The sequence below is a fragment of the Podarcis pityusensis genome (assembly GCF_964106645.2).
Source record: "Podarcis pityusensis genome assembly, chromosome: 4".
Taxonomy (NCBI): Eukaryota; Metazoa; Chordata; class Lepidosauria; order Squamata; family Lacertidae; genus Podarcis; species Podarcis pityusensis.
Genome location: NC_138027.1, coordinates 54,942,254 through 54,965,590, shown reverse-complemented (window position 1 = coordinate 54,965,590; position 23,337 = coordinate 54,942,254). Strand labels below are relative to the sequence as shown.

General features: G+C 40.4%; 1 protein-coding gene across 8 annotated transcripts in view; it reads left to right on the top strand.

The window, feature by feature from the left end:
* ERG (ETS transcription factor ERG) overlaps positions 1-19,436 on the top strand; it is a 117,962-nt gene extending 98,526 nt beyond the window's left edge. For 6 of the 8 annotated variants that reach the window (XM_081004457.1, XM_081004455.1, XM_081004456.1 and 3 more), the window contains 8 exons: positions 4,343-4,494; positions 8,912-9,115; positions 9,884-9,964; positions 13,075-13,146; positions 15,271-15,339; positions 15,979-16,035; positions 16,548-16,595; positions 17,515-19,436. In XM_081004457.1, the coding sequence (XP_080860583.1) occupies positions 4,343-4,494; positions 8,912-9,115; positions 9,884-9,964; positions 13,075-13,146; positions 15,271-15,339; positions 15,979-16,035; positions 16,548-16,595; positions 17,515-18,035 (1,204 nt within the window). In that variant the 3' untranslated portion in view covers positions 18,036-19,436. The remainder of the gene's footprint in view (positions 1-4,342; positions 4,495-8,911; positions 9,116-9,883; positions 9,965-13,074; positions 13,147-15,270; positions 15,340-15,978; positions 16,036-16,547; positions 16,596-17,514) is intronic. The other 2 variants (XM_081004458.1, XM_081004460.1) reach the window with 2 other exon arrangements.
* Positions 19,437-23,337: the final 3,901 nt, after the last annotated feature.

The following is a 23,337-nucleotide window of genomic DNA, read 5'->3' as shown; positions in this document are numbered from 1 at the left end:
ATCATGGAGGAACTGTGCTAGTTTTATTCATGCAGCCTTTTGGTCTCAGTGGGCAAGCATAAGCTAGAAATTCAGGTGTTGGAGGGGCCCCCAAGGAAAGCTGTTGGTTCAGGCATTTAATAGACCTACTAATGTTGGAATTGCCTCGATGAAATGTGATTTGTTCTCAACTAGTGGTCATTCTTCATGTAAGCAAGTACATCTCCAAGGATAACCTAGTTTAGCTGATATTTTGGTTCAGCTTAGCGCAGAAAGTGTGGAATTGTGTTGGTTGGTTGATTCCATTTATATCCTGCTTTTTCTCAAATGATTTCTATGTGGGATCCCCACCCCCGTTTTATTATCACAACCATCCTGCGCGGTAGGCTAGACTGGGAGATAGTGATTAACCTAAAGGCACCCTATGAGCTTTGCGTGTGAGTAGAGATTTAAACCTGGACACTAATGCAGGTGTAGCCAAAGAGGTACCTTCTGGTTGTTTTGAACTCCAACTTCCATCAATCCACGGTAGCATAACAATAGTGAGGGATGATGGGAGTTATAATCTAGCATCTGGAGGGCATTGCATTGGCTACCCCAGCTTTTACCACTACACCACACTGACTCTTATGTGGTTCACACACACCACACACACACACACACTTCTGCTTATGGGCAGCATGCTCTTGTTTTGGCAGCTTCAAACAACATGAGATTTCCTACTCTCAGAAGCAAGCATAGGAGGGCTGTGGCTTCCAGCTCACTCTTTATTTTATGGAACCACAAGCACAATGTGCTTACAAGTTCTCGAAATGAAATACAACTTGGGAAATGTAATCCATTGCCATTATAATAGAATTTCTATGAAATAATAAAAGGAAAACAAGGAAAAATGGATTTAGAAACTTGTAGGCCAACTGGGAAGCTATTGTGGTTTTGGTATTGGTACCAGCATATCAGATTTCAGAATTCTCCCAGCACCAATATAATTGTAAATTAAGTATATAAGGAACATCATTTTGTAACTGCCAAGTTAGAGCTCCCACTCCCTCAGCCCTTTCTTCACTCTAACCTCATACACAAGAAATATTGAAGTGTCTGCTCTAATGGAGAAAGGATCATGTGTAGTAAAACTTAAACCAGCTGTTTCCCTCCATGCAAAAGCAAAGAGCAGCGCTGGTAATATTTATAGCTTGCCTGGCCTCCAGTGAGCCAGATGCTGACTGCCTTAATTTGCTATGATGGCCTTAAGGCACAAAGCAGCTGGAATGTGCAAAGGAATCAAGGAAAGAGGGAAGGGGGATGAGTGGACGGCCTTCACGTAACTTTATTATGGTGTCAAAAACATAGAGTACAATGTACTATATGTGCATCTTGATAAACACCCATCTCTCATTTATCTGAAGTTATTGCTACTTGTCTGTAGCATTTTGATGTGTCAAGTTGGGCAAGGCACTGGTACCATTTTTGACCAGAAACCAGAAGGAAGAATGGATTCCAAAACATGTTGGGCTATAGTTTGGGCCCAGGGTTGTGAATGAATTAGAGCTAGGCTTCGCTCTTTGCCAGGCGCACTTCCCTGTAGACTGCTTTTCTGTTATTAACAACTGTCCCTTGGCTATTCAGAAATCAAAGAGATTTTCCTTAAACAAGCCTTTACCTTGTAGGCAGCTTCCTTCCTGATATTTGTAAGCTATCGGCTGCCTATATGTTAGGTTTTCATCTTGGTATGTTGGGTTCCAGTTGTGCCTACCCTTGTTCAGCTCAGGACTTACACCATGCATCAAACTTCAGATATACAAACCCTCTACAATTAGTTGATTCACACTTTTTTCTAGAAACAAAGTAATACCAGACTTCAAATAACAAAATCCACATACTCATGTTGGCAATGGTACAGGGCACATCTGCATTTAAATGGCTAGATTTCCGTACAATGAGCATGAATGTGGAGAGCCATGCTTTCCTCAACTTCTTCTGTGTCTATTTCAGGGAAATCAGGCCAATAAAAGAAAACACAAAATAAAGTGTGAATTGGCTCTAATGAGACTGGTATTGCGGTGCGTAAAGTAAAAATAAGTGATTTAGCTGCATGTGAAATGAGGTACCGTATTTTTTGCACCATAACACTCACTTTTTTCCTCCTAGAAAGTAAGGGGAAATGTCTGTGCGTGTTATGGAGGGAATGCCTATGGGTGGCGGGGGGGATCTGCTGCAGTCGTGAGCAGAGGATCCATGGTTCCCCTTCCTTCCCTCCTCCGTGGCTCGCTTTGAAACAGCAAAGCGGGAGAAGAGCCGCTGAGTGGGGAGGAGAGAGGGACAGATAGCCTGCTTCTTTAAAGGAGCAAAGCGGGAGAGGAGAGGAGCCACTTACACGAGTGTAAGCAGCTCCTGTCCGGTTGGTTCCTTTAAAGCAAGCAGGCTCTCTGTCCCTCTCTCCTCTCCACTCAGCTCGCTACATAGCAGCAAAGTTTTTCAGCTCGCTAAGCCAGGGATGAGCGGGAGGAGGGAGAAAAGCAGAGCCTGCTTGCTTTAAAGGAGCAAAGTGGGAGAGAAGAGGAGCCTTCTCCCCTTCTCCCCTCTCCTGCATTATTAGCAGCATCCTTCTCCACACACCCCACGTGTGTTCCTTGTCCCTTGACTGCTTTTCCTTCCCTCCCCACTTAAAACATGGTTACAAAGCACGGATCCACATGGATCCTCAGGATTTTTGCATTGGGCTACTCCAAACTCACTGTCAGATCACATGTCTGTGGCCACAGCATGAACCACAAAAATCATACATCCACTGTTTCGTTTAGAATATTTTTTTTCTTGTTTTCCTCCTCTAAAAACTACATGCGTGTTATGGTCGGGTGCGTGTTATAGAGCGAAAAATATGGTATATCCATTTTGTCCATCTTTCCCCACATTTTTCTCTCTCACTACAGCTGAACTAAGTTCTCGTGAGTTTCAGAGAACATAGCACAGGTGCTTATTTGTTTGGATGTTGGGGGCAGGGGTTCAGATCTCCCACTGCACATGTGGGGTTCACTTTGCAGTCTCTGGGGCTGGGACCTCTACTAACTTGTCATTTTCCTCAGTTGATTATAAAGGTAAAATTCTTGAGCACATGCTTCTGGATTCCAGGGAGAAATGCTAATTTAGTCTTTTCTCTGTTTATATTCAGTTCAGAGACCCACCCTAGCAACTCCCAAGAAGTGTGCCAAATACTGATTGCTACCACTCAATCTTTTAAAGAGTACACTGAAAAGTGTTTATTGTACTTTTAATGCACGATTGCCCATGACAATAGGACAGACTGAAACTGATGATATATACTTCATTGTTGCAGGAAGAAGTTTATATCTTTTACATTCCATTGTTGTTGTTTTTTCAGAGGAAAGAAATAATGTAAATTTGTACAACGATCTAAAGCATGTTACTAGCAATGCTTCTCTTTTAAATTATTCAAAATCATTTTTATTTACGAAAACACAGTAACCAGACTGCACTGTCCATTTGGGCCTCATCAACATTACCAGTATTGTTATTTAGCCCTTACCCTTTTTCTTGAGGAGGTGGGTGGGTAACAGTAATTTTAAATAAAAGTACTGCATGTCTGATTTTTTTTTAATGGAATGTTGTCAAATTTAATTCTGTTTCGACATATGGCAGCTTCCATGCTTGCAGTTTGCTCTAGAATTAATGTAATCTGCTTTCTTTGTTACTTTCCTTGTTACTGTGAAAAACCCAAATGATATATACTCTTTACCATTACTCCCATCTTTTTGAAGGCTTGGTTCATAAGCACTCAGTGTATGCATATCTCTGTATTGGTAGGAGTGGTGCATAACTGGAAATCCTTTCTCAAAAAGGCTTGCCATATTACATCACTTTCAGGTAGCAAATATACCAAGACTTTGAAAAGAGCTGAGTACATTAACTTTAGTCTGAAGTTTAGGCCAATTTGTCTCCAAATAGCATGCTATTTTTATGTCTGTTTTCATAATGTATTTATGCTGATTTGCAATATTTTTTGTGGTTTACTGATTTGTGCACCAGTGGAGAAAGACAGTATGCATATTTTTAGAAGTTCAAGAGATGCAACAGTGAGTGTCCATCAGGCCTAAATCATATGTCTGCGAATCCAAATTCCATTTCCATTTCCAAAAATAAAGTAATATGGAGTCAGATCCTCAAGTTTTTACAGATTCAGCCTCCACCAGCGGAAGGCATTTTAGTATCTAAAGTAGACTCCTAGAACATCATTGCTTGATAGATAGATGAGAATTTCAGATCAGCATCTAGCAAAAATCCTCTTTCACTTGTGAACCTGCTTACTGAAAAGTATTATTCAGGAAATCTTAAATTCTTTCCTTAGGAATTCCCCTGACAACTGCAGTGTGGCAAAAGGAGGAAAGATGGCCAGCAACACAGAAAACGTTGGCATGAACTATGGAAGCTATATGGAAGAAAAGCACATCCCACCACCAAACATGACCACCAATGAACGGAGAGTTATTGTTCCAGCAGGTGAGAAGACAAATGTTTTTAAATAACCTTTTTAAACTGGGCCCGCCCAGTCATTAAACACAGTTGGCCATTCAGCTTAAACACCATTAGTTCCACACTGATTTCAGCAGGAGCCTGGTGTACATACTTAGGAATATATCAGTTGCAGCTTGCCCGGTGAGGTGGCACTGCAGCGCTAGCTTCCTGGCCATTTCATTGGTTGTAGGGGTGTTGTTGTACCAAGACGGGAAGGGAGAAGGTGTTGGAGAGATGTCAGAGAATTCTAGTGAAAACAGAAAAGGAAGCAGAAATTCATGCAGTTTGCTTGTTCATCCTGCAGTCTAGAATGCAAATCACTCAAGCCAATATGATTGGTATTCATTCACATAGGTGTGTTTCAAAGTCTGTAAGTAATATGTAATTATAGTAATTACTTTTTTACATTGTTTTGATGCTTCATTTACACTGAAATCAATGTAAGTTACAAAAATCATGTAAATAGGTAATGTATGTAACTTGCATTAAATACTGGACAGTGAAGCAAATAGCATAATATTTGGCAGAAACTGAACTGCAGCAGAATGGAAATAGCACTGATTGTGATGAATACAGTTTGGAAGGGAAATCACTTCCTTCTGACATCCCTATAAAGGGTACAGTAATCAAGTTATGGATTGTGTGTGTGATCCAGCCCACAACTAAGCACAGTGGTGCCCCGCAAGACGAATGCCTCGCAAGACAAAAAACTCGCTAGACGAAAGGGTTTTGCGTTTTTTGAGTCGTTCTGCAAGACGAATTTCCCTATGGGCTTGCTTCGCAAGACGAAACGTCTTGCGAGTTCTTGCGAGTTTGTTTCCTTTTTCTTAAAGCCGCTAAGCCGTTAATAGCCGCTAAGCTGCTAAGCCACTAAGCCGCTAAGCCGCTAATAGCCGTGCTTCGCAAGACAAAAAAACCGCAAGACGAAGAGACTCGCGGAACGGATTAATTTCGTCTTGCGAGGCACCACTGCATTTCTAGTCGTCTTAGGATTTTTGTGAGAATAGGCAGACCACATAAGCCTTATGGCAGAAGGAAAGAGACATGAACTGATGAACTGCCAGTTGGAATGAACTGAAGTTATTCCCTGGAGCTCTTAAGGATAGCAACACCCCATCGAGTCCAGATATATATCAACTGAATTCAAGCCTCCATAACAGCAATTTTGCATTTTCATAAACAGGCAATTAAATTTTTGATAAGTACAATATAAATTATTAGCTATACTGTGGTCAATTGTATCTTTTGTGGTAGAGCCCCTAGATCTAAAGCAGTAATTAGTACACACACATATACCTGCTGGCAAAAGATGTACAAGTAAATGATAATCTAGGATGGCTAGTGTGTTAGATATGGATGGAGGAACTAGTGCTCTGTTGAATTTTTGTTGAATTTCTGGCATAAAAGTAGCTATTCCAGCTGATTATCACTGCTGGTAAACCTTGAACATCAATTGGGGTTGTTGATTCCTCTGTTTTATGCACATTTTGGAGAGTCAAAAACTAATCATAATATTCCCTTATCATTTGTGGTTTACATTGGTATATGGGGCTAATCTTTAATGAAAAGAAGATTGACCTTTACTCATGCTACTCTAAAAGGAATATATATTCTACTTCTGCTGCATTGCTTAACTTTCCCACAGTTATATAGTGACATGAATCTATAGGAAAATTAGATGTGGCTAAAACGACAAGTTGAAATTCTGTCAGTTATTTGTCAAGCTACACACTTGTTGCATAATCTTCTACACATACTCAGATAATGCTTTGCTAACAAACTGATTCAGTGGATGATAAAAATGTTCTGAAACAAACCACAAAGCAGCAGCACTTCCCAAGCAATCTGGTCCAAAAATGGGCCATTGATACATTTCCCAGTCTCTGAACCGTGAGTGATCATAAATAGCTTTCTTCTATCCACATCTGTCTTAAATACATTTGGAAATTGATGTAAATGTTGTTCAGGGAGCAAGAGGTCTGTAGGCATAAACAGCTGTTTGCTGAGCTGCACAAGAAATATTTGAGCAAAGTCCTGCTATCTGACTGCCAGATGTTTTTCATTTATACACAGCCATTACAGATTGCAGGATGATGTGGCAAAGAAAAAAGAAACAGGGGGTGGGGGAGCAAGATTAATAGTTCACAGCTAAGCTGGGTCACTGTGCAGGGCCTGGTGTTCATATGTCTTGCTGGACCACTTCCATGAATTAGAAGAGAGTGACACTGAATTACTGTGGTTGCACTCGTGCCTGCAGAATTGGTTTCAGTGGAGGGCATTGGGTGACTATACCTCATTCTCTGGCTGTTAAGCTGAGGGGTACAGGAGAGGATCCATTCTGTCCCCAGTGCTGCTCAATATCTGCATGAAGCCATTGGGAGCAGTCAGTAGAGGATTTGGGGTGTGGTATCATCACAAGTCTGATGACACACAGCTCTGTTTCTCTGTATCGCTCAATCAGGTGTGGCCATGCTTGGACACTGTGGTGGGCTGGATGAGGGCTAATGAGTTGAAGCTGAATCATAACAAGCTGGATGTTCTAGGAGTAGGTGGCTTCAAGCAGTTTACCTGTTCTGGACAAGGTTGCATTCTTCTTTAAAGAGCAGGGTTGTAGTTGGGGCTGCTCACTGAGCAATGGTTGACACTGGGGCGAGGGGGTGTTGCTTGCAAAGGTCAGAAGATGATAGGCTATGCTTAAGACCAAGTTTGCCAGGCTTGATATTCAGCAGGAAATGGATGACAGCCTTTTTGAGCTGTCAGACGAAACTGATGAGACCAACAAAGTGTGGGTTGGTTCTAAGACACAGAAAGGTGGGAACCTGACAAGCCCATTAGATAAGCAGGGAAACTGGTGAATATATCTTTAAAAGAAGGAATGCAGCAGAGGAGGATTGGGCATCTGCTTTGGAACTAGTGGAGGCGAAAACTGAAGTCATTTTGGATCAAATTGTGAGAGGAATCGGGGGGGGGGGGGGAATCAGTCTGAACTGCAGTTCTAAGAATTGTGATGGAAGACCTGTTAATGGCTTGGGATCAGTAGTCAAGAGATCAAGGGTAGAACGTGTGCAAAAGAGGGAGCATCCTGACAATTTGCTTTCTGCAGGAGGACCACCAGCAATCGAACCCTGAATTCCATTTACTGTAGGGTGTGTGGACAGGAAAACAGCTGTGCACACCCGGTTCCTCAAAATTGAGAGGAGTGACTATTCCAATGACTTGGAAATGGCCCTACATATTTGATGCTTCCCTGTCTGACCTGAATGGCAGATTCCTCCTAGACAAAGGTTCCGTTGGTTCTTAGACATCATTGTTGGAGTGCTTCTATGCTTCTAATCCAGGACAGTATGGCTTCTTTCAAACTTTTTTTGGACACTTGGCAAAACTTCAAAACCTATGGGTTAATATGATAGCTACTTTTTGAGGTCATGACCTGTGGGTGATGTTTCTGCCATTTTTAAAATTTATTTTTTACTATTGAACCACAGGTCACATTTTCAGCCACTTTTCAGGGCCTCCTGAATATATTTGTTCATCTAGATCTTTGTGATTTCCTGATTCCTGACTATTGAGAACTGTTCTGGAAACTAACTTTATGGTTGCATTTTAATTTGTGTTTATTAAAATGTTAGCTTACTGGTTTTGCTTATTGATTCTCTTTTAAGGTTGTAATCTGCCTTGCAATCAATATGGAAAGTGGCTTAACAATAAATAAATGCAATTTATAAATAAATAATAAATAAATGGCATACCTTGAGTAAAGAGTACAAAGGGCTACAGTGGAAAGAGTAGTTAGTTCCACTTTAGCATAATGTCTTCTCATAATAGGCACTATTCAAGATACATGATGAGAAAAATGAATGCTCAGGCATGTTTTTGAAAGTGTGCCTGCCACTCTGCCTCAGGCATTAGGTGCAATTTACATCCAACTGAATTCAGTAAAAGAGTTTCCATTGAGTTCAATGGGGATAGATGGCACGCATCCAATTTTCGCCTAAGTTTTGGTTCCTTTTGATGGAATAAACAGATTCCTGGGACGAACACACTGAGCCAGAATAATTAATACTGGCTTGTATTCAGTGTAGCACTAAGTAGCGCATTCCGATGGTGCAAAGATTTATGCTTATACACAAAATTTTACCCCCCTTTCCTCTCCCCAGGTGCCCCCTAAATCTCCTCTGGGTTTCCCCCCAATCATCCACATCAGATTTGAGAAGGGTAACAGAGTGTGCATGGGGAGGGGAGGGGGTGAAATCATAAACCCTTGTGCTAATGGAACAATTACATTGGATGCTACCCATTGTTCAGTAGTGCATTTGCTATGGGGGAGAAGCTCAGTCAGTTTTGTAGCAGAACTCATTCTCCATAACATTAACACAATGAAACTTTCTGCTTTTCAAAACAGATCCCACATTATGGAGCACAGACCACGTACGCCAGTGGTTGGAATGGGCAGTCAAAGAATATGGCCTGCCAGATGTGGACATTGTGCTGTTTCAGAATATTGATGGGAAGGAATTGTGTAAGATGACCAAAGATGACTTCCAGAGGCTAACACCAAGCTATAATGCAGACATTCTTCTCTCCCACTTACACTACCTCAGAGAGAGTAAGAACCTTTTCTTTGTTGATCCCAAAAAAACCAACGTTTTGTCCACTGCAATTTCTACTGTAATGCTTATTTCAGATTTCTCTTTCAAATGCTATGCTCACAGCGTTCTTTAAGCAGAGTTCAAATCAGGGAAATTTTAACCATTTTAGATATTACCAAAAATCAGTTCAAACATAATCTATATTAAAAAAAAGGTAATGTTTTTTCTGGTCACATGCATTTCCTTTTTTCCATTACTGAAATGATCATTCTAAATGAGATTATATACATAATAATTTGAAAAGAAATTCCAGGCATGATTTTAAATGTGTGTGCACAAAGGAGCAGTTTATAAGACTCTCGCAGTAATAGGGCTTGTATGATGTTAGGGTGAACAAAAGAGTCCCCTGAATATAGATAAAATTAAACTTATAAGCAGCATTCAAAGATGAGAGGAGGAGAAAGCGAATTTGTTATCTGTGGTATAGACAATGCTGCATAAATGAATAATAAAATGTCAAAGAACAATTTCTGTTTTTAAAAATCAGGCAGTGCAACACCAATATGACATTGTTTTTCACAGGCTTTCTAGTTGTCCGTATTTTCTACAATATTCTTAATTAAAGCCCTGCTTCCAGCATTATTATAAACCCACTCCCACAAAGAGCAGAATGAATTGATGCTAGACTGACCAATAAACAATCCTATCAGGATAAAAGAAAATGGTTATTAAGATAATTCTGAATATATATTTTTAAAATTTTGGTGTTGCTTTTTGTTTTGTAGCTCCTCTTCCACATTTGACTTCAGATGATGTTGATAAGGCCTTACAAAACTCTCCACGGTTAATGCATGCTAGAAATACAGGTAATGCTGTCACGACTCCCCTCCCTATAGGCCATTTTTTTAAAGTTAAGGTTATCTATGTGACAAATGCATGCTAACTGTAAATTAAGAAAGAAAGGCAGGGTTTAGGAGTGTAATATGCTTCCTAGTATTGGTGGGAATTGCTTTCTCTCTCTCTTGCTCACACACACACACACACACACACACACACACGCCATACACAGATAAACCATTTAGGCTCAGATACAGTAATTGATTTGGATGAAGCTCTTCATGAGTTCTCTTAGAAGGAAATATGGCCTCTGAGAAAGAGAATATTCATGTACCTACATCCTTTTTTATGTGCATGAACACACACATGCAAGCACTCAGATAATACTCTCACTATTGCTTCTCATCCCAAGAGTGAAACATAAAAAAGAAGAAGAGCAGACACGTGTAGCCCAGCTATGCCATTTCCTGTGGGAGATTGTTTGTTTGGTCTCCTTTGCTTGGAAAAAAGCGCCCATTTAAAGTAGCATGTTAGAGATAAGAGAGCACTAGCCTAGTCTGCTCCCTAATCTTCAAAATTTCTGTGTATGGGAGATCTCTATAAATCTATTATGCAATTGAACAACTTAATGAGAGAAGAGTGAAACAGGTCGTCTGAACAAACAGCCATGGTGTACCTCTCAAGCACTTTTGAAAGCATAGCCTGTATCCAAGTAGAGCATAATTTAAATGTAGGGATCTGCATTCAGTGTCTTTGATCAACTGATGCAGGTCTCTTGGTTTCCTGTAGCAGGAGCAAATGTGTGCTGTATTGAGCTGCCCATCCAAAAGAGGGCTCTTTTAAATATGGCACACCCCATATGGAATGCCCTTACTTAGGATGCCCACCTTGCAGCTGCACTGCCATCATTTCAGAGCCAGGTGAAAGTTGTTGTTCTTTCATTCTCCCAGGCCTTCTATGTATTTTCAGGCATTTGTGCCACTGCTAGTTTTTGGAGGTTTTGGCTCCCTCATTTGTTATTTACTGATTCATTTTGTTGCATTGATGCTGTTTTTATTGATTTTTTTTAATGATAAATCATTTTTATTTGTAGCTGATTGATGGCCTCCCTGATAGCATCACTGCTGAAGGTGCAAGATATAGATGTTAAAATAAATATATCTTGCAAGAAACACTGAACTCCTCAGTTGCCTATATCCCAAAGGATATAATGGAAGGAAAGTACAGGGAATCATGCTACACAAGAAGCTGCCTTATAGAGAGTCAGACCAGTGGTCTACCCAGCTCAGTGTTGTATATGCTGATGGGAGCAGCAGCTTCCCAGGGTTTCATATAATAAGTATTTCCCAAGCCTGCCTGGAATGAACCTGAGACCTTCTGCATGCAAAGCAGATACTCTGCCACTGAGCTATGGCCCTTCAATGAGCTATGGCACCACTCTGTTCCCAAACCATGTTCATACTGATGTAAGGACAGGGAACAAGCACCAGGGAAGCAGCCCATCTCCCCACTCTTGCAGAAGACCAAGAAGCATGGAAGGAATAAGTGTTAGTCCTTCACCTTCTGTTCTCTTATCACTTGTATGCCTCATATAGAGGCATCTTGTGCCAATTTTGTGGTTTGAGTTAGGTACCAGGCCACAATTTGGCCAGGATCTACTTTGTAGCTCAGCAGATCAGGTTATAACTTGGTGGGAAAGAAACTTCCCATTGGTTCTCTGTTTCTAGAAGTAAATTTGGTTCGTATGTGGGTTATAGGTAAGGAAACTAAAATCAAGCTCTTGAAATTGTGCATCAGAAGACAATGTAGATGTATGGAATTTCTGTATCTTTAATTTGATTAAATAAAAGTTTGGGATATCTCATTATCATGCCTGTGGGTTTTGATGACTTATAGTGACCAGAAATAACAACTCTATAAGGAATAGAAAGTCTCTTTTCTCTCTTGACAATGTTAGAAACTAATAGGGATTTTTCACTGTGATATTGTTCTTGTTACATCTGTATCTTCCTTATCTTCCACAATGGAACTCAAGGCAATGTATGTAGGGTTTCCCGAAGGTCTCACATCTAGGCACTAATTAATATGCTTGATACAATTTTAAATAAATTGATATCACAATCCCCCTCTTTTGCTGTACACAAATGTCATCTTAGAACAGACATGATGTGCCATTCGCCTCACTGTATATTTTTTTTAACACTCAGCTATACATACCTCTGATTTTTTTTAAGTAATATGGGAAGCAAGCCCTGTTGTGCACTGCTGTTCTGTACTTCTGTTTTGCTATTAAATTTGTTGTTTTGTGGTTTTATTTTATAATTATAATTGCACACTGTACCTTTTTTAATTGTGATATATTTGTAACCTGCCCTTGGAACCATTTGACGAAGGGTGGGCTATGAGAACATATACATATACATATGGATTTTCCAGTATCCCTCTTTGTTCATTTTATTTATTCAGTTTATAGCTCACTTTTCCTCCAAAAAGTTATGAGTACTGTATGTGATTCTTTCCCACTCCTCCTTTTTTATTTGAATCTGGGTCTCCATGGTCCTAGTCCAAAACTGAAACCACTACACTGTACATTCTACATGTAAAAGGAATAATAAGGACCTTGTATATTCCTTCCAACTCTACTTTCTTGTTGTTCACCTATTAGAATACTAATTTATCCAAGTCCATTTGACCCTGAAAAAAGTTTACCTTGGGTACAGCAGTTATATGTATTAAGTGATGGTTCTGTGGCTATATATGGCTTACCAGGCTTCCTCATTCTCCCTGAGAATAACCAGCTCATAGTGAGTTACTTCATGCAATAACTAGGGATATGCAGGGTGGGAAAAATAATTGATATGCCTGATAAACCTAACACTGACTTCCACAAAGACTGAATGAAAAAACAAAACAAAACAAAAAAGCTTCTAATTAATCAGTTGAAATGTTACTACAGTGTCTTCTAATTGGAAAATATGAATATTTTTCTTTCAATGTACTGTCCTGATTTTAGCTGAATACCTGATAGATCAGATGCCTTATCATAGTCCAACTCCAATGCACATATAGCCATAAGTTTTGTTCCAATACATATTGAAATGCAAAGTTATCCTTATTTCCGTTTTCTTCTTGTATCTAGGAGGTGCAGCTTTTATCTTCCCGAACACTTCAGTTTACCCTGAAACTGCACAAAGAATTACCACCAGGCCAGGTATGCAAATACACCATCCTATTTTCTCTGTCTGTCTGTCTGTCTGTCTGTCTATCTGTCTGTCTGTCTATCTTTTTAAAGTGCTACAGTCTGGCTGGCTGTTCTTCCTATCCTGCTCTTTCCTCTTACACAGAAAACTAGTACTAGATATAAGACATATATAATTGTATAGAAGATCCCTCAATTATACGTGTTTGGGCATCTGATTGAGCATGCAAATGCTGTTCTCTGTGGACAGGAGGCAGAGGTGCACAAACAAACCCCATCCCTGGTGTCTCCATGCATGTTGGCTACCCATGGTCAATTTTTATTAAACAGGGAGGTTCTGCAGGAGGTGCTTACTCACATGAGTAGAATGTCTGGCCCAATCAGGGACTGGTTCCCAATCATGCAGAAGGTTTTATTTTAAGGTTTGGGTTAAAATAGCCACAGGTGTTGGATAGCCCAAGGCCATGAAAACACTAGACAGGAATAAAAGGAGAACGTGTTTTAGCACTGTTTGTAAACTATTGTGCAAGTGATGGGGGAGGGGATCCATCTCCAATCTAGCAAGTGCTATCATACTACCAACCTTATTGTATGCTTGTGAAACATGGACCACTTATAAACACCGTCTCCAACTCCTTGAAAGATTCCATCAATGGTGTCTTAGAAAAATTTTACATATCACTTGGGACGAAGAGTTTGGATTTGATAGCCCACTTGATCACTACCCTAAGGAGTCTCAAAGCGGCTAGCAATCTCCTTTCCCTTCCTCCCCTACAACAAACACTCTGTGAGGTGAGTGGGGCTGAGAGACTTCAAAGAAGTGTGACTAGCCCAAGGTCATCCAGCAGCTGCATGTGGAGGAGCAGAGATGCGAAGCCGGTTCACCAGATTACGAGTCTACCACTCTTAAACACTACACCACACTGGCTCTCTAAGACAGGTGAACTAATGCCAGTGTAGTGAAAGAAGCAAAAATCACCAGTGTCGAAGCAGTGATTCTTCAATATCAACTTCATTGGACTGGTCATGTTGTTTGGATGCCTGATTATCGTCTTCCAAAGCAACTACTCTATTCTGAACTTAGAAATGGAAAACATAATGCTGGTGGTCAACAAAAGAGGTTTAAAGACTCTCTCAAAGCAAATCTTTTAAAATGTAGTGTAAACACTGGCAATTGGAAAACACTGGTCTGTGAGTGCTCCAATTGGATTTTCTTTACCAAAGGTGTCATGGACTTTGAAGACGCTCAAACTCAGGGCGAAAAGGAGAAATGTGCTAAGAGGAAGGCACGCTTGGCAGACCTTCATCGTGATCAACTCCTGCCTGGAAACCTATGTCCCCACTGTAGAAGGACGTGTGGATCCAGAATTAGCCTCCACAGTCACTTATGGACTCACTGTTAAGACCGTGTTCATGGAAAACAATCTTACTCGGCTATGAGTGATCGCCAAAGAAGAAGAATGTTTTTAGTTGCTGCAAGAAATTCTACCATACAAATCTATACATGTTTGTAATGTAGGAAAGGAAGAAAAGATTCATAGTTGTCTGTCTGGTGGCAATTGCATGTTTTTAATTCATAACTGTGAGCAAGATGTTTGTGCACATAAAGAATTTTGAATTTTCTTAAGAATAGCATAGGAGCCAACTCCTAGGGGCTGAGAGGGCTTTGCCCCCCCCCCCAATAAAAGGCGATGGGCATTGCCATTCAAATGGTGTACATGCACCATGTCATGTGATTATGTGGGGCAGGCCTTACTCCCCCCCCCCCCAGTATTTCATTCAAGGTGGCACCCCTGGAACATAGATACAGAGCCTGCAGCTCCCTGGATATTGATACCCATCATTCCCAACTATGAACCATGCTGGCTGGGACTTCTGGAAATTAGAATTGGAATCCAACAACATCTGGAGGGCCACTGGTTCCGCATATGAAATTATTTTGCAGAGTGGCGATTAGACAGATCATTGCAGGAGTGATTTTGATTTTAGATTTCCTGCAGTGCAGCTATCAACCATGTTGAATAGTGTGCCATCAGGAAAATTACGTATTTCAGAAACAATCATACATGAAGAAATTTGACCTTTGGTAGTTCTTTCTAGCTCAAATATATTTGAGATAATTTCTTTTTTACACAGATATACCTTATGAACAGGCCAGGAGGTCAGCCTGGACAAGCCACAGTCATCCTGCTCCCCAGTCGAAAGGTAAAGTATCTTCTTTTTCTTTCCTAACAGATAACATTACCTGGAAATGCCATAGCTGCTTCAGAAGAATTTGATTCTGACAATTAAATTTCAGGTGCAAACCAGCTTATTGAAGACCTTATATAAACAGGTTCAAATCATAGTTCATTTGTTGCTGTTTGGACTTTGGCCTGATTAGAGAATTAAATATCCATAGCAATTATGAGGATCCTTTCTTTAGCATCCAGAGTATAATATGTAACTGTGAATAGGGATGTGATTTCATATACTATACCTGGGTATTTACTGTTTGTTTGAGCTTCATCTGATCCTGGTCCATACCTTCCATGACTTTGCAGCTGTTTCATTTTAGTATACTATGACTTCAGAAAACTTCATAGTTGTTTTGTATCATATTATGTGAGGTGTGTGTGTGTGTGTGTGTGTGTGAGAGAGAGAGAGAGAGAGAGAGAGACCGTCTGAAATGCTGAGTAGGGCAAAAGCGGGGACAAGTTGGATAGTTGGAGGGGTGGGGGAGTCAATAGGGAATGCAATTACAAAACATTGGGATTTCAGCTTTCTTGATAGGGACTCAGGCTCTACAGACAAAAGCCACTCATTGCCTTGATCTGGGTACTCAGTTGTGTTTTTCCCCCCTAGCAGCTCAAGCATCATCTTCAACAGTGCCCAAAACAGAAGACCAGCGCCCTCAGTTAGGTATGTCTACCTGCAGCTATTCCCCATTGGTATAAATCCCATAAAGGGGCCATTTTGGGGGTGTGGGGAGGGATTGGACAGGGCAAAAAGAGACTTATACCTATTCCAAACCACTTTCAGCTCAGTCACATGACCTAGCACACGGTATAAGGCAAACTCCTCCAAGTTCCATCTGAACATAGTTTAGAATGGGGTAACTTGAGCTTTCTTATAAGTTACACCAACTTTCTATAGATAAGATTGTTCTGCCAGATGCAGCTCTATCTATCTTTAGCCAGTCAACATAATTCAAGATTAGTTTTGCATTGTAATATAGTTTAAAACAAAGATCTGTGTAGCATGTATTTCTTTTAATCAATATAAAATCCCTTATTTTTGCAAAATGTGCCAAAGCTGCTTAACCAGATTCTGATTATACACATTACTGTATAACCTATATTTGAAAAAAAGCTTTCTTAATATCTTTACAGCATTTTGGTTTATGTCTCTCTCTTTTTTTAACCTTTCTCTAGATCCCTACCAAATTCTTGGCCCAACCAGCAGCCGTCTTGCGAATCCAGGTAGGAAAAATAGTACTGCATTAGGATGTTTATCTAGAAAATTCATATAGCAAAGCACATGGAAATTTATTGCACACTTAACAGCAGCGTGGTAGAAATGCATCAGGGATGTGAAACCTTTGGTCCTTCAGATGCTGTTGGTCTCCAGCTCCTATCAGTCAATTGCAAAGGATGATGGGAGGTATAGGCAAGCAACATCTGGAAGACTACAGACTCTAAATTCCTAAAACAGATATTGTATTCTTCTTTCTTTCCTTTTTAAACACCATTAGATCCTCACAACATATTACATCATCGTAGAAACATAACATATTGTTACTGATAGATGAAGTTGGCATTGTCAAAATCATGAGTGACCTTAATTAACTGACTAAAAGCTAACAGGAGCAAATAGGGAAATAGAGGCATCTAAGAAGGTCATCACCACAACTAGCCCACCCATGTCACTGATTGAAAGAGGTTTGCAACATAACAATGTTGGCTACTGCTTGAGAAAAAGAAGTAGACTCATATAAGCAGTAACTTGGTGCCTTAGATCATTAAAAGTTAATGACAACAACCAAACCTAATTGTATCTTGCACTGGTAAGAGATGCTAAGCAACCCTAACACTATTGCCATTATTATTATTATTATTATTATTATTATTATTATTATTATTATACTATTAAATCCAGTGATTGGCTGTGTTAATCTTACTGTGCAAAATTTGTTCAGATTTCTCTGGTCTTCATAAGTAAAGAAAACAGTATATTATAACATGGCCTACAGAACCTGATTAAATGTTCCAGTTTGATTTTGATAGATAAGCAGTCCTTCAAATACTTTCTCACCAGAATCTGGCACAGCTGAAAATACAAAGCTAAATGTTTTCCAGCCATTACTCAATTCATTTTTCCTATTTTTCCTCCTGCCCACAGGAAGTGGGCAGATACAGCTATGGCAGTTCTTGCTGGAGCTTCTGTCAGATAGCTCCAATTCCAATTGTATCACCTGGGAGGGCACAAATGGAGAGTTCAAGATGACTGACCCTGATGAAGTAGCCCGACGCTGGGGGGAGAGGAAGAGCAAACCCAACATGAACTATGACAAGCTCAGCCGTGCTCTCCGTTACTACTACGACAAAAATATAATGACTAAAGTCCATGGTAAGCGTTACGCCTACAAGTTTGACTTCCATGGGATTGCTCAAGCTCTCCAGCCACATCCTCCAGAATCATCCATGTACAAATATCCATCAGACCTGCCCTATATGAGCTCCTACCATGCACATCCCCAGAAAATGAACTTCGTTGCTCCCCATGCTCCAGCCTTGCCTGTCACTTCCTCCAACTTTTTTGCCGGACCCACTCCATACTGGAATTCGCCAGCTGGAAGTATCTATCCTAACACTAGGCTCCCGGCAACCCACATGCCTTCTCACCTTGGCACTTACTACTAAAGGAAGAAACAAAATAAGAAGAGGACATTTCTCCAAGGAACACAATGAATTGTAATGAATTTTATTGGAGGATATGAGAAAAAAGTGCCTAAAAGACATGACAAGGTTGACTGGGACCGAAAAATGCCATATACAAATGCTTTTTTTTTTCTTAAAAAAAAGGATTACAGGAGAGTATTAAAGAAATTTAAAGATGCTATTATGTAAATTGTATGTTGACATTGAACTTACACATCAAACAATGAAATACTGTTCTAGGTAGAAAAGTATGTAATGACAAACTATAAAATGGGTTTCAGGAAAAGTTTATAAGCTTTTACGTCACGATTGATATGCTAATGCATATTGGGACTCTACTACAGCAATATAAGGATAATTCTGCTACAGACTAGGATACTACCTGCATTTTTTAAAAAACAAAACAAAAACCTACAGAACAGTGTCATAAATATTTGTTTCTCAGTGCAGCAGTTTCAGCTGGGATGAACTTAAATACATTCCATTATTAAGAGGGAGGGATCAGCTATTTCAAAACTGTGAAGACAATGCAAGCTTTACGATTCCTTGACAGTGTTAAAGAGCTCTGAGCCAAATATTGGGACTGAGAATGTGCTGAAGGGCAAGTGTGTGATTGTAGACAAAAGGGCACAACACACCAGGAAGTCCTCTAGTGCAAGTTCTACTAAAATGAACTGGACCTGCACAAGAGCCCCTGGGTCGGATACATGAAGTGGAAAGGGGTAAGAGAAGGGAAGAGTCATAAGAGTGAAGGAGAAGACATTTCCTGTAGATATAGGGGAAACTGAAAACTGGACAGTGTTTGAACTATGAAGAATTACTTGTTTGGACTTGAGAAATATTCTGTTGACTATTATGCCATTTCCAGTATTATCAAAGAAAAGACTTGATTTTTTATTAAGTCTAAGAAGGGGAAAGTTGTAGTATCAGAGTATGCATCTCTTTATAAAAATGTAAAACTGGAATTGTCTGATATTTAAAAGTGACGCTTAGAACCTCATTCTTCTAAAGGGAATTTGTTTTCTACTGGTTGAAGGTAAGAGACAATCCCCAGTTGCCAAAGTCTGAAATCATATAGATATTTTTGTTAGGCAGCGCCAGTTTTTCTTTTCCGAGTCGCGAACGCTGTGCGTTTGTCAGAATGAAATATACAAGTCAACGTTATTTTTTTTTCTTTTTATATAATAATTATATAACTTATGCATTTATACACTACGAGTTGATCTCGGCCAACCAAAGACACAGAAAGGGACAATCAGAAATATTGTGGCCTTGAATTTTAACTCTGTATGCTTCATGTTTACATTATGAACTTAACTAGTACTTAGAAAGCAGAATGTATGTAATAAAATAAGCTTGGCCTAGCATGGCAATTCAGATTGACACTGTAGTCTGCATTTTTGTGACTTTGGGGCCAGCTGTGTTTTGTTCAAAATGCAATTTCCTTTTTTATTATCTTCAAAAGTGTTATAAATGTGGGCAGTCTTGGAAAAGCTAAATACATGCACATACTAAAGGATAAGGAAAAGGGGGCACATTACCATATTGGCCCGAATATAAGCCTCACTCCCCCCCCCCCAAATTCTGACTGTGAAAAGTTAAAGTGCATCTTAAATTCACGACCTTACAAAAATTGGCTCCTTTCGGGCCCCTCGTCCCGCCGCCGCTGCCCGCCTCTCGCAAGGGCAGGCACAGGAGCCATAGATCTTGTGAGCAGCAGAGGCACCGGCAGAGGGAAAAGCGGCCCAAAAGGAGCCCTTTCAGGCTGCTTGTTCTTCCTTCCTCCGCTGCCGCCACCACCAGGTTAGTGGTGTGGTAAACCGGCTTATACCCGAGACAATAAGTTTTCCCAGTTTTTGTGCTAAAATTAGGTGCCTCAGCTTATATTTGGGTCGGCTTATACTCGAGTATATACGGTAATTTGCTTGTGGAAAAGAGATATATACCAGCACATTCATTTTGGGAAGTGGAGCTCTGAAGATCCTCTTGTGTCTCCCTCCTTCAGACTGCTTTGTTATATTGTTCCCTTTTGGAGTCCTATAAAAGAACTTTATGCCTCTCCTCCTGGCCATATTCATGGCCAGAGTTCCATTTCATTCTGCTGCCATGGCTTGCAACGGGTTCCTCCCACTGCCAAGCATGCAAGCTGCCACAGCCATGTGTTATATGGAGTTTCTAAGGGCCCATATAAAGTCCTTTTGTAGGTTCTCTATCGGTAGGAGAAAATAACAGGGGCCAACCAGAGAATATTGAGAAGCAAAGCAGCTAGTAAGCATGATCTTTATTAAACTGTTGCAACAGGGTCCCCTGCTCACCCCACGCAGGGAGGGAGTAGAGGAACCCCGAACATTGGTGTGCATGCTCATATATATACATTTGAAAATTGCCTCCCCTATAGCTCAAGACCACCCCCCAAAACATCATACATACATCACTGAAGGGGCGGTCTACAGCAGAAAACCTGTGTGCCAGGATAACTGATAATGGTCACTGATTGCTTTTACCTGGGCATCCTGGCCATTCTTTTGTGATGGTAAATACTCAGTTCCTGAATCCAGGTCACAGGCTCACCCTATTCATACACAGATATGCCCTTAAGACAGTTTTTGTGAGCAAAGAGACAATGGGGAGGCTTTCCCATTTCCTTCTTTCTTGCAGAGAAACATTTGAGGTCAATTTGGGAGAGCCAAAATGGTTTCAGGATTGCTCTACTGTACTATTTCAGACACATAGTTTATATACTTATGTGTTTGCCTTGTAAATTTATGAACATTTATATATATGAGATCTTAGAATTCCTATAACACGTACCATTAGACATCTTCTGCCAGACCTTGTAGAAAGGGCAGCTGGAAGATGCATCAAGCTGAACACTGAGAAACAGGGACTGCAAGGTAAAGGTAAGAGAGTTGAGGAAAAGCTTTGAGGCTGATGAAGGGGAAGAAAAGGGAGGACTCGCATAAACTGTCTGCAGCATCATTTGTTTTAGGTTGTTAATAAACCTTTGGCTACTATCACCCTCAGAACATATTTTCATTGCTGCTTGACCTACACTGTACTGTGCCTGTCTCATTTATTTTGATGGTGCATCTCATAACTTTGCTACTATCGTTTTGAAGCTGATCATGTTTGAGAGTGAATCTCCAATCAAATTAAATTTGGGGTCAGGGCTGTTATCAGGAGTCAGCATTGTCATGGCCATACTGGGATCCACTACTGAGCCCTAGAAACCATCCCCTGGCAAGCATTGCTGCTGCTACTTATTACTGTTACTATATGTTCACCTGCCCACTCCAAGTGTGCAAGCAGTGATGAGAACAAGGAAGAGGAGGAACATTACAATGTCTCCATGAAAATAGTTAGGCTAGAGCACCATATTGGTCCAAATATAAGCCACATCTCCCCCCCCCCCCAAATTCCGATTGTGAAAAGTTAAAGTGTAATAGTAATAGTAATTTATTATTTGTACCCTGCCCATCTGGCTAGGTTTCCCCAGCCATTCTGGGCGGCTTCCAACAAAGATTAAAAGTACCTTAAAATGTCACACATTAAAACTTCTCTGAACTGGGCTGCCTTCAGATGTGTGGTTTTATTCACGACCTTACGTTATCACTGCTGAAACAGCTGCCCAGGCAGGCCATCGGGGGTGCGGGACAACGGTACGCCACCCGCCCGCAACTCCCAATTCTCCCCCAAGCTGTCAAAATGAAGGGGGAAGAGGGGGAACTTAAGTTCTCCACATAACTGCATTAGTCTGTGAATTTTATTTCTTTTTAAGATCCTCGTGAAAATTTGACAGCCATTTAGTGCAAGTTTCTCCTAGTATAAACATTTGTATATGCAATGTTGCCTGCTTTGTATATTTTGCAAAGTTCCTTGATGTAATAGATTTTATGACTTACCGGTACTTTCTTTCACTACTCATTTTTATGCACAGCCCCCCCAAATATGGACATTTCTTTACAGATTTCTTGGTTGGAGAACCAAATCACAAAATTTGGTGAAGTGTGAATTTTGACGCATAGCAGTGTTTGAGTTTGCATATTGTTTCAAAAAGTGTGAACTATGTAGGTTCACATAAAAATCTTAACCGGACTGGGCTTTTAGTTGTTATAGGAAAATCCTTGGGCTCAATTGGATTACCAAAGAAAGACACCAGCCAGGGATATAGGAGCAAAACAGTAGCGTGTAGGCCTGGTTTTTATTTTAAAAGACTGTTGCAACAGGACTTCCACCCACCACATGGAAGAAGCAGGAAGAAGCTCAGAACAAAGGGATACTTCCTTTTTTATAAGTTTTCTCTTTTCCCCTAAACACCTTTGGTGAAGCATCATGCATACATCATACATATGTCACAAACGGGGAGGGGTCTCTGGCAGAAACCGGTTCATCAGGTTATGTCCCCAACCCTTTCTTGCCCTCCACCTTATCCCCATCAAGTGATTCGAAGAAATACTTACAAGTTCCTGGGTTTCCTGGTCAGGTAATCACACCTCTTTGTCCTCAATCCATTCTTGGGTGGTTTGCTATTGTCCATGTGATGACTATCTGTGTGACACCCATCTGCTAGGATGCCACTGATGATCTCTTGTGCAAGAGGCTGCTGAGTACGTGGTCTCAGGCTTGAGGGATAATGGCTGCCCACATCCCAAACTCCCCCATTGGTAGCCATTCCTTTCCTGAACAGAACAAAGTTGGAATGGTGCAAATCCATACTGGAGTGATATTATATGACTTTCTAAAGTTTTTCCAGTGAGGCCAGTACATAGATACATTTATCAGTGAATTGTTGCATTTGGTAATGTGGAGCGGAGGCCCTTTGAATAGAGATAGGAAAAAACTGTGATGAAGTGTTTTGTGGGGACATTTGCAGTAGTGATAGTATTGATTTTGGTAGTTGGGGTGTGTGTGTGTATGATGTCTACTGGAGGGACACCCACACCCACACGAAAACCCTTTACATAAATTCCTGTAACATAGTGTTACAGCTCCAGCTCTCTGAAATTGATTACCAGCTGAAATCAGACATGCACCTAGTGCGAGAAAGTGTTTAGGTGCTTACCGAAGACATTTTATTTTAAAAGGTTTTCCCTGAGGTGTAATCCAATCATTTATGGAAGATCCATTGTATATTTGGTGAAATGGTTTCATTGTTTCTAGAGTTTTTATGAATGTTTTTATTGTTTTAGGGTTTGCTGGATGTATTTTATTGTTCTTAGAGCTTGTAATTCGGTGTTTTATTCTGTTTTTACTGCTTTATGCCATGCAGCAGTCTATAAATTTG